The 10924-nt window shown below is 56.5% G+C and overlaps 2 protein-coding genes and 1 long non-coding RNA gene across 5 annotated transcripts in view; 2 read left to right on the top strand and 1 right to left on the bottom strand.

Moving 5' to 3' along the window:
- Window positions 1–10555, top strand: part of Ccdc151 (coiled-coil domain containing 151) — a 12127-nt gene extending 1572 nt beyond the window's left edge. The window contains exons 2-13 of one of the 2 annotated variants that reach the window (XM_005405666.2): window positions 2437–2558; window positions 2638–2715; window positions 4964–5134; window positions 5239–5340; window positions 5424–5549; window positions 5966–6088; window positions 6530–6682; window positions 8008–8168; window positions 8256–8412; window positions 9409–9564; window positions 10012–10096; window positions 10224–10555. In XM_005405666.2, the coding sequence (XP_005405723.1) occupies window positions 2437–2558; window positions 2638–2715; window positions 4964–5134; window positions 5239–5340; window positions 5424–5549; window positions 5966–6088; window positions 6530–6682; window positions 8008–8168; window positions 8256–8412; window positions 9409–9564; window positions 10012–10096; window positions 10224–10339 (1550 nt within the window). In that variant the 3' untranslated portion in view covers window positions 10340–10555. The remainder of the gene's footprint in view (window positions 1–2436; window positions 2559–2637; window positions 2716–4963; window positions 5135–5238; window positions 5341–5423; window positions 5550–5965; window positions 6089–6529; window positions 6683–8007; window positions 8169–8255; window positions 8413–9408; window positions 9565–10011; window positions 10097–10223) is intronic. The other variant, XM_013505111.1, reaches the window with a different exon arrangement.
- On the bottom strand, window positions 3610–10715 carry LOC106146780. 2 transcript variants are annotated; one of them, XR_001231344.1, is made up of 4 exons: window positions 10633–10715; window positions 4349–4592; window positions 4104–4190; window positions 3610–3650 (listed from the first exon to the last, which is right to left on the bottom strand). It is a non-coding gene; the product is annotated as an uncharacterized LOC106146780 (long non-coding RNA). The 2 variants fall into 2 exon arrangements; XR_001231345.1 differs by lacking the exon at window positions 10633–10715 and adding an exon at window positions 7178–7795.
- Rgl3 (ral guanine nucleotide dissociation stimulator-like 3) overlaps window positions 10224–10924 on the top strand; it is a gene marked incomplete in the record, with an annotated part of 14352 nt that continues 13651 nt past the window's right edge. The window contains 1 exon segment of the mRNA XM_013505110.1: window positions 10224–10924.

Here is a 10924-nt window from a genome sequence, read left to right as displayed (position 1 = left end):
TTTTTTTTTTTTTTTTTTTTTGGTCTTTTTGAGACAGGGTTTCACTATGCAGTTCAGGTTGGCCTTGAACTCACTTTGTACCCAAGACTGGCCTCAACCTCACAGCAATCCTCTGGTTTCACCTCCTGAAAGCTGAGAAACAGACCTGTCACCCCACACAGCAAAAGCATTGAGTTCAATCCCTAGTACAGTCACACTATAAAATTTGAAATGGGAAATGTACTTAGAACAGGGCCATGTAGTAGAGCAGTGTTAAGTAAAACTAGTGTGACTTGGTTACTTTTCTCTCGTTCATTGCTGAGACAAAATACCTGACACCCAAAATGAAGGAAGGGAAGGTTTATTTAGCTCACAGTTTGTGGAGGTTTCAGTCCACACTCAGCTGGCTCCAAGACAGAGTGGCACATGGCCGAGGACTGCAGTGCATGGCAGTGGAAAACAGCAAAAGCAGCAGAGCAAAAAGGGGAGGAGCAGAGAGAGCAAGCCTCTTTCCCTCCCTTATATTGTATGCAGGCTACCTGCTCCAGGGCGATGTAGCACTCACACCCATAATCCCATCATTGGACCATGGATCAATCACAAACTGTAGAAGCCCGCCCCATGACTGCAGGAGGCTTTGGAGGGACATCTAGACACAAACCATAACATAGGCAGAGGTGGTGGCACACGTCTGTAATCCCAGTACTCAGGAGGCTGAGGCAGGAGGATTGTTGCAAGTTCGAGACCAGTCTGGGCTACAAAGTGAGCTCAAGCTCAGCCTGAACTGTAGAGCGAGACCCTGTCTCAAAAAAAGAGAAAAAAAAAAAAAGACAAAACCAAAAATGTAACATAGTGTTTCTCCCATCTTCAGGCAATGTTGCCATTCCCAGGGGCCATGCGGTAATGGCTGTAGAACTTTTTGGTTCTCACTCTATGAAGGGTAGCTCTGCTACTGGCATCTACTGAGCAGAGCTAGGGTGCTGCCCACAGCTCTACAAGGCCTAGCACAGCTCCCCACAGCAAATAATGATCCAGCCATAGTATTGCTTAATTGGGAAATCCTGGTAGGTAAGTTATTGTTGTTGTCATTATTAATGTTATTATTTTGGGTCTTTTTTTTTTTTTTTTTTTTTTATGGGTCTTTTTGAGACAGGGTCTCATTATGCAGTTGAGCTCACTTTGTAGCCCAGGCTGGTCTTGAACTTGCAAAAATCCTTCTGCCTCAGCCTCCCAAGTGCTGGGATCACAGGCATGCACCACCACACCCAGCATTATTTTGGGTTTTTGAGAGAGGATCTCACTATGTAGTTCAGACTGGCCTTGAACTCTCATTCTCCTGCCTCAGCCTCCACACCTAGCATTATTTTGGGTTTTTGAGAGAGGATCTCACTATGTAGTTCAGACTGGCCTTGAACTCTCATTCTCCTGCCTCAGCCTCCCAAGTGAGAGGATGACAGGCATGGGTCACTGCCCCCAACAGTTTTTATTAGGAGATCATCTTGCGAAGCTAATGAGGGTGTGGGCACAGCGGGGAGACTGCTTGTGGCTTTAAACAGTGGAATCAGTCTGACCCATGGTCTTCTCGTCTGTAAAGTGGGTATCATCTGCACATGGATATGCAACTATGGGCATATGGCACTGAGGAGCTGGAATTGTCTCAGTCCACCATGGACACATGAATGCACAAAAGGAAGGATTTCTTTTCTTTTTTTTTTTCTTTCTTTTTTTTTTTTTTTTTTTTGGTACTGGGAATTGAACTCAGGACCTTGCACTTGCCAGGCAGGTACTTGTGCCACTGAGCTATATCCCCAGCTCCAAAAGGAAGGATTTTTGTTTTATTGGTCTTCTTTGGTGGTGCTGGGGATGGAACCCAGGGTCTTATGCCTGCTAGGCAAGTGCTCTGCTACTGAGCTCACCCCAGGCCAATATATTTGCTTTTAACTGACATAATAATTATGCAGGGGGGATATAGCTCAGTGGCATAAGTGCCTGCCTGGCAAGCGCAAGGTTGTGAGTTCAATCCCCGGTACTGCAAAAAAAAAAGAAAAAAAAAAGAGAAAAAGCATAGTAACTGAGTTAATCAAGGTCAGATATAGTTGGAACTCAGCCTCCTAAATTCTTTTGGGTTGGGGATATAGCTCAGCGGCATAAGCGACTGCTTGGCAAGTGCAAGGTCGTGAGTTTGATCCCCGGTATTGAAAAAAAAAAAAAAAATATGCAGAGCTTTGCCGGGTATGTGGCACAGGCCTGTAACCCCAGCACTCACTCAGGAGGCTGAGGCAGGATTGCCATGAGTTCAAGGCCAGTTTGAGCTACATAGCAAGATGCTGTCTCAAAAAAACAAAAACAAAAGCCAATCAAAATATGAAGCTGCTGACTGCACAGAGGTCTTCGCTCTGGGAGATGCCACACCTGCCCAGTGACACCGGGCTGGGTCTGTCCCCTCACCTGCCACAGAGGGTGACCGGAAGACCTTCTACGAGAGCTCCCAGTGGAACATTAAGAAGAACCAGGAAGCCATCAGCCAGCTCCGCGAGGAGATCAAGGCCCTGCAGGGGCAGCTGACGGACCTGCTGCAGGTGAGGGCGGGTGGGGGCCGGCTGGACGCTCAGACACCTGGGCGGCGGCTGCGGGCTGACCGGGCGCCTCTCCTCGCAGGGAGACGAGAAAGTGGTGCAGGCTGTGATTCAGGAGTGGAAGGAAGAGAAGCCGTACCTGAAGAACAGGATGGCCCAGGTTTGCAGTGCCGCCATCACCGACTCCTTCCTCCCCCGTCCTTTCTGCGCCCTGGCTGCCAGTCATTTACTCAGTCAACGAAATCTGTACTCATGGAATTATTTTTTTAGAGTCTGAGGCCAGATTGGGCAACATAGTGCAACACCTGTATCAAATAAAGGCCAGCAAGTCCTCCCTCCAGGCAGCTCCCAGCCTAGCGGAGAAAACTGACCAAACCATCCTCAAGAATGCTTCCCTTGCTGCATGCCTGTAGTCCCAGCTACTTAGGAGGCTGAGGCAGGAAAGTTGTTTGTGCCCAGGATTTTGGGGCCAGTCTAGCCAACACAAAGGACCTATCTGACCCATCTCTCTCTCTCTCTCTTTTTTTTTTTTGTCTTTTTGAGACACGGTCTCGCTGTGCAGTTCAGGCTGGCCTTGAGCTCACTTTGCAGCCCAGGCTGGCCTCCAACTCACAACAATCCTGCCTCAGCCTCCCGAGTGCTGGGATTACAGGTGTGCACCACCACGCCTGGCATTTGACCCATCTCTTAATAAAATAAAAACAAACAAAAAAGCACAGGCGCAGTGGTGCGTGTCTGTGATCCCAGCTACTCCAGAAGCTAAGGCAGGAGGATCACAGGCTGAGGCCAGCTTGGGTAATAGAGTGAGACACTGTCTCAAAATAAAAAAATAAACCAGTGTGACAGCACATGCCTATAATACCAGCACTTGGGAGGCTTAGGCAGGAGGATCACCACGAATCTGAGTCCAGCCTGGCCTCTGTAGTGGTTTCAAGGCCAGCCTTGGACTGTGTAGCAAGACTCTGTCTCAAAACAAATTTTAAGTTAAAATTTAAAATTAATTTTATTGGGCACATACCTGTAACTGGAGCACTTCTGGAGGCTGAGGCAGGAGGGTCGCAAGCTCACATCTTGCTTAGGCAACTCAGTGAGACCCTGTTTCAAAATAAAAAATAAAGGGGGCTTAGCTCCATGGCACAACCTCACTGGACTTGATCTCCAATACCACAAATAAATAAAGTAAAAATCACTGGGTATGTGGCTCAGGGGTGGAGCACTTGCTTAGCGGGCCTGAGGCCCTGGGTTCCATCCCCAGCACTGTAAAAACAACCAAAACCCATCCCAAGAACAACAAATATAGAGACAAAGGACTTTCTAGCAATGACAAGAGAAAAAAAAACAAAAAGCAAGGTTATGCACTAGGGAGGAACAGAGGACAAGAGCTGCTGCTTTAGAGTTGGGGGTGTCGGCCATGACCTGTTCCCAAAGGAGGTGATGTTTGAGCCAAGAACCGGACAGGCAGGAAGGGATCTGGGAAGAGGACTCCCAACAGAGGGGACAGCAAGTGCAAAGGTCCTGAGACAGAGGCAGCCTTGGAGTGTTGCCAACCTGGATGCAGGCCAGTATAGCTAGAGTAGAACTGCTCGTCCTTGTTGAACCGTGTGACAGACTTTGCTCCCAGTGTGGATTCCATACCTAGAATCAGAGGGTAAAAGGAACTTCAGGGAGACAAGAGCCAAGGCCAGGAAGAGGCCACCCAGGTGAAAGGTGGTTTGGGCCTCAGTGCCACCAAAGTGACCAAAGCAGCGGAGGCTGAGGGAGACCCTGCGAGACAGTCCAGAGGAACTGCTAACCAATGGGATGCGGGCGGGAGAGAGATGAGCTGAGGATCGCTTGTGTTTTGGTTTTGGTGCTGGGAATGGAATCCAGGGCCTCGACTTGCTAGGCGCCTGCTCCACCATGTGAGGTTTGGGCTGGAGTATCCGGAGGACGGAGCTGCCGTGTGCCGGGATGGTGGCGATTTGAGAATGGCTGGTTTGCGAGAGGGATAGGCACTCAGTTTCAGACGTGATGGTTTTGAGGTGCCTGTGGAGACATCTGGAAACATAAACATGACAGAGCTTACAGTTGGGCTGGGCACGGTGGCACATGCCTGAAATCCCAGCACTCTAGGAGGCTGAGGCAGGAGGATTACAAGTTTGAGCCCAGCCTGGGCCACTAAAGACACCCTGTCTTACAATAAAAAAATGAAAAGGGCTGGGGTTGTGGCTCAGTGGGAAGGCCCTGGGTTCCATCCCCAGTACCAAAGAAAGAAATGAGTGGCTTTTAAGACCCTGAGACTGTGTCAGATCACCAGTAGGGCAGCGTGGAAACTGAGGGCCCAGGAAGCCAGCAAAAGGAGGTGGCAGAGTGCAGGTCGATGCTGAGAGAGAAGTGGGATGAGGGCTGCTCTCCCGCCCCACCCACAGCAAGCCCTGGAGCACCTGGACCACCAGCTGAGCGGGAAGGTGAAGCAGCTGAACGCCCTGCGACACCAGGTGGTGCTGCGACAGAGGCGGCTGGACCAGCTGCAGCTGCAGGACAGCCTGCGCCAGCTGGAGGTGGCGGAGGCACAGGACAGCCAGACCGAGATGGCCAAGGTGGGGCCACGAGGCGGGGGGGGGGGGGGGGGGGGGGGGGGGGGGGGGGGGGGGGGGGGGGGAGGCGGAGCCCCAGGGGACTCAGCCTGGCCTTGCCACCCCAGACCATGCGGAACCTGGAGAACCGGCTGGAGAAGGCCCGCATGAAGGTGGAAGAGGCCGAGTACATCACTGGCGTGTACCTGCAGCTCAAGGCCTACCTGCAGGTAGCCCAGGGAGGGGGCCGGCCTGGGAGGCGGAGGCCAGGCCGCTGGGGATATGGTCACAGCCGCCCCATTCCATGCCCCAGGAGGAGGCGCTCACCCTGGGGAACCAGCTGGATGCCATGGAGGCTGAGGTGTTGAAAGCCAAGCAGGAAGTGCAGGAACTGCACGTGGTGAACCAAGAGGCCCTCAACGCCCGGGACATTGCCAAGGTGCCAGGGTCCTCTGCCCTGGGGTCCTGCCTATCGGCCACATTACCCAGACCCAGAATCGAAACTCAGCCATCCCTGAGCCCCAGGCTCTCTAGCTCCCCTCACCCTGCAGCCTGGTCTAGCTGTGTAGACCTGGGCTTGGGGGTGCAGCTCAGTGGTGAGCACTTGCTTAGCTTGCGTGAGACCCTGGTGCCATCGCCAGCACCGCAAAAAAAAAAAAAAAAAGCTGGGAGTGGCGGTGCACACCTGTTATCCTAGCACTCAGGAAGCTGAGGCAGGAGGATCTCTGTGAGTTCAAGGCCAGCCTGAACTATATAGCAAGACCATGTCTTCAAAAAATAAAGATGCCACACAGCAGCTGTGTAGACCTTGCAGCCCCGTGAGGTTCCAGCCGCCCCCCACTGCCTGCCCTGCAGAACCAGCTGCAGTATCTGGAGGAGAAGGTGATCCGGGAGCGCAAGAAGCGGGAGCTTTATATTTCTGACTGCAAGAAGCGCGCAGAGGAGAAAAAACTCCAGAATGAGCGCATGGAGCGAAAGGTGGGAACACCAGGGCGCAGGACTTCAATCCATCCAAGCCCAAACCAACCAAGACTTGGCCTGACCTGGGCCCAGCCACGCCCCCACTTGGCCCTCATCCGGGAGTCCCGGACCTTTCGGGTTTTTCCGCATTGCTCCTAGCCCCGCCCCTCCCTGGCTCCGCCCCACCCACTTCCCTGCTGAGCCCGCCCCTTCCTTTCCTCGCCTCTCCGCCCACCTCTGGCCCTGCTTTTAACCCCCCTTTCCTAAAGCCCCGCCCCTGTCCTGACTCCACCCCCTTCCCTGGCTCTTAGGCCCCCCTCCTGCCCACTTCTGTTGACCCATGCCTGGGTGCCCTCACCTGACCCCAAGCCTTGGCCCAGCCCCCACTCCACCTGCGCTCCGAGCCTTTCTCCCCGCAGCTGAGCCTGTCTTTGACCTCACCTCCTCCCCTGGGAGCAGACGCAACGCGATCACCTCCTGCTGCAGTCCGACGACACGATCCAAGACCACCAGCACGCCAAGGAGGAGGAGCTGCGGCGGCGCTGGAGCATGTATCAGATGGAGGTGACCTTCAGCAAGGTCAAGGATGCCACCGGCGCGGCTGAAACACACGTGAGCGCCGCCCGCCGCCCTCTGCGCCCCTAGTCACGCACAAGCCGGGCCCAGCACATCCCGCGGGACAGGTCGGCGGCGCGCAAACCGCTCTCTTGAAAGACGTACCTTCCCCCTCCAGCTGCCGCCCCGAGTCCCTGCTGCCCTCGCAGCAAAGCCCAGGAGAGCAGCCTGCACCTGGCTGTCATCTCCTCTCCCTTCGTATTTCATTTCCTTGTTTTAGAGACGGGATCTCTCTAGGTAGCACAGGCCTTGCACTCACTATGTACCCGAGGCTGACCTCGAACTCTTGGCTATCTTCCTGCCTCAGCCTTCCGAGTGCTAGGATTACAGGTGTGTGCTACCACTCCCAGCTTTGCACTGAAGTTTGGCAAAGGAGAACTGAGACGTTACTGCCGGTAACATTGCTAAGACACAGAGGGATCTCTAGGGCCACCCGCAGAGCCAGCAGGTGGGGTACTCCGCAACATTTTTGAAAATTTACAAGACCCTTACCCCTCCCTCCACTCTGGTGCCTGCTTCCAGTCTTGGGCTCATCTCCCAGCCAGGTTCTCCCCTTCGGGTTGGCTGGCCCTACTCCTCCCACAGGGTCGATGCCTAAGAGATCTGGGACTGAGATCTGTGGGGCGTGGAGGAGCATGTGGGCCCTCCCTTCCGGAAGGGGTGGGCTGAGCCGATGGCTGCCCAGGCGCATGGCATTTCTCTGTGTAAGCTTCACCCCTAGAAGTTACTGGTTGACTTTGGTGGACTCAGATTTCTTAACTGTGGAGCAGGAAGGGAACTGGAAAACCGATTTCTCAGGGACTGCACCACTTGAGGCAGCCCTGAGCCTGAACCCACACACATGGATCTGTCATCCCTTCACTGTGCAAAATCTATCAGCTGTCATCCTAGCACTCTGGGAGGCCGAGGCAGGAGGATGACAAGTCCCAGGCCAGCCAGGGAAATTTAGTAAAACCGTATCTCAAAGTAAAAAATAAAAAAGGGCTGGAGATGCAGTTCAGTGCAAAGGCCATGGGTCCAATTCCTAATTGTGCCCAATCAAAATTAAAACACCAGGTTGCCAGGCGCGGTGGCACATGCTTGTAATCCCAACACTGGGGAGGCTGAGGCAGAAGGATCGCTGCAAGTTCGAGACCAGCCTGGGCTACAAAGTGAGCTCAAGGCCTGCGCGAACTGCACAGCGAGACCGTGTCTCAAAAAAAAAAGACAAATAAATAAATAAATAAAACAAAACACCAGCTTAGGCGCGAGTCCTGCGCACAGGATGGGCAGGGGCCCGCGCCCCCTTGGCTTGGCTCTGACCCGGGCTGGTTGGCCCGCAGTCGGTGGTGCGGCGGTTCCTGGCCCAGGGCTACACCTTCACGCAGCTGGAGACCCTGAAGAAGGAGAACGAGCAGACGCTGCTGAAGCTCAAAGAAGAGAAGCAGCGGCTGCAGCGGGAGCTCGAGGACCTCAAATACTCCGGGGAGGCAGAGCGAGTGAGGTGAGGCCCGGTTGCCAGGTGTGGGGAGGCCGTGGGAGGGGTGCAGGCTCGGCAGCGCTTGCGGGGTGACCTCTCTGCTCCCTGCAGCCAGCAGAAGCTTCAAGAAGAATTGCAGAGGAGCCTCAAGGCGGAAGAGCAGCGACGCACGGAGGCCCAGGAGCACCTGGAGCGCGCCACTCGAACGGCGCAGGTGGTTAGGGAGAGCTTGGAGCACCTGGCCAGCAAGCTGAAAGTCATCACCGTGGTAGGCCCCGCCCCCAGAGTGGCCCCGCCCATGGAGACACACAGCCCGGTGGCCCCGCCCAGACAGGCCCGCCCCTGGATCCCCCGCCCCACGGGCACTGGTCAGGAGACCCACCCCCAGTGGAGGTCCAGTGGTGGGTACTGTCACACGAGATCCCAGGGAACCCATCCGCATCTTCAGTGCACAGCGCAGAGGCCCAGCCTGCAGCAGGGAGCCTCCCTGCCCTACATGCCCAGGGAACCCCCTCACTCCCAGAGGCCTGGACTTCAGGGACTGTCCTGCCCCAAGCCCCGTCCCCGTGGGAAAGGCCCACCGTGCTCCCACCGGAAACGCTGGGGACTCCAGTCCTTCGGCCGTGGAGATGGGAGAAGCTCTGGCCAGTCCTCAAGAGACTCACTTTTTTTTTTTTTTTTTGTCTTTTTTTGAGACAGGGTCTCGCTATGCAGTTCAGGCTGGCCTTGAGCTTACTTTGTAGCCCTGGCTGGTCTTGAACTCGCAACGATCCTCCTGCCTCAGCCTCCCGAGTGCTGGGGTTACAGGCGTGCGCCACCACGCCCGGCAAGAGACTCACTTTTGCCCGGTGTGGTAGTGTATGTCTGTCAACTGAGCACTCTGGGAGGCTGAGGCGGTAGGATCTCAAGTTCTGGCCCAGCCTGGGCAACTCAGGGACTTATGGAGACCCCGTCCCCAAAGAAAGGACTGAGGATGTAGCTCAGGAAAAGGACTCTGGATTCAATCTCCAGTACTAAAAAAAATAATCTTTCTTCAGAAGGCCATCCACACAATGGCCTCGCTCAAGGTAGTATTATTTTGCTCACCTTTAGTCTGTGTCTGGTGTTCAGAGGCTCCGCCTCAAAGCGGGGCTTCTTATTTTAGAGGTCCCAACCCCCAACGGTGGGCAACACCCCCCCAACCCGTCTTCATTCCAAGTCCCGCTCATGGGTGGAGCTTCCAAAAGCCCCGCCCCTCCCGACTCGGCTCCTCCCACGGCTGCAGGAGGACAGCCGCTTCTCGCAAAAGGTGCTAGACCCCACCGCAGCTGACTATTTGCCGAACCTGCTGGGCTTGGTGGAGGAGAAGCTGCTCAAACTGCAGACTCAGCTACTGAGCCACGACGTGCCGGAGATGCTGCGCCACATGGCCAGCCGCGAGGTGCCCCTACAGCCCATGCAGGCCAGAGGGGATGGAGGCAGCCCTTGGGGGACAGGGTGTGGACTGGCAGCTGGGAAAGGGTCTCGGGGACCATGGGAGCGATTTGAGGGCGAGCCTGATTCTCCAGGCAGAAGCCAGCAGAGCTGTGAGCAGGTCCCCAGGAGGCCAGGAGGGGCTGGGAGTCAGAGGTGGCCCTGACCGGAGCTGGACCTCAGAGGGTCTTTTGAGAAGCAAAGCGAAGCTGGGCTGGAGAAATACTGGGCGTGGTGGGGCAGCACTGGGGAGGCTGAGGCAGGAGGATTGCCGTGAGTTCAAGACCAGCGGGACCCTGTCTCAAAACCAAAATCTGAATTCTAGTGGACCGCGGTCTCTGCCTGGCATCAGGGCTTACTCGGAACGAGCCCCTCCGTCGCCCACACCTCTCTCCTCTGATTCCCCCTCCTTCAGTTCCTGGTCACCTTGGAAGGAAAGCTGCCCCGGTATAACACCCGCATCCCCCTCCCCCTGGCCAGCTCCAAGGACAAGTTCTTCGGTCAGTGCTGGGCTTGGGAAGGGCGGGAGGTGGTCAGACGCCCGGCCCAGGGCCGAGGTGGAGGCGGGTCGGGTGGCGGAGGCGCGGAAGGGCGCCCCGATGGCTGCATCAGCCGGGCTCCCCGCAGACGAAGAGGAGAGCGGGGAGGACGACGACGTGGTGAGCCGCGCCTCGTTCAAGATCCGCTCCCAGAAGCTCATTGAAACCCGCAGCAAGAAGCGAGGTCGCTCGCGGAGGTCCTAGGCCGGTGGTGCCCACTCCGCCCGAGCCCCCTGGCCTCCTGGGCCCAGCCAGGGCTCCTCGGGGGCCCCTCGAAGGGCTGGACGAGGCCCGGGCCGGGAGCAGAGCCGGGCAGCCGGCCCGAGGAGAGAAGGGGCCGGGTCAGATGTTCCCTCAGTAAATCTCCCAAGTTGGGTCGGCGCCGGTCTCAGAATCGCGCAATAAAGGTCACCCCCCGGCCTCCGGGTGTTCCGCGCTTGCTGACCCTACCCCACCCGAAGGGAAGATGGCGCCCCGCAATACCTAGGGCCGCTCACCGCCCCTCCAGCCCGGGCCTCCTGGCTGCATCCGCCGGTGGCATCCGAGAGACGCCCTTGTCCTGGGCCCTGCAGCACTTCTGGGGCCGATCTGCCCTTCCCACCTGAGCACGGAGGGCACGGCCCAGGACACAGCGGCGCCCAGCTGAGCGCTCCCACCCCCGGGGAGAGGGGCGCCCCTCCCCGGGGCATCTGGGCCCCCTGCCAGGGCCCTGGGTCGGCCCCGCCCCGCCTCGAACCCGCCCCCCGCTGCCCGCCGGCCCTTCCGCCGCACTCCGGCGCCACCACGGTG

Source organism: Chinchilla lanigera, unplaced genomic scaffold (genome assembly GCF_000276665.1).
Source record: "Chinchilla lanigera isolate Chin_1 unplaced genomic scaffold, ChiLan1.0 scaffold00094, whole genome shotgun sequence".
Lineage (NCBI taxonomy): Eukaryota > Metazoa > Chordata > Mammalia > Rodentia > Chinchillidae > Chinchilla > Chinchilla lanigera.
This window is presented reverse-complemented; position numbering and strand designations above follow the sequence as displayed.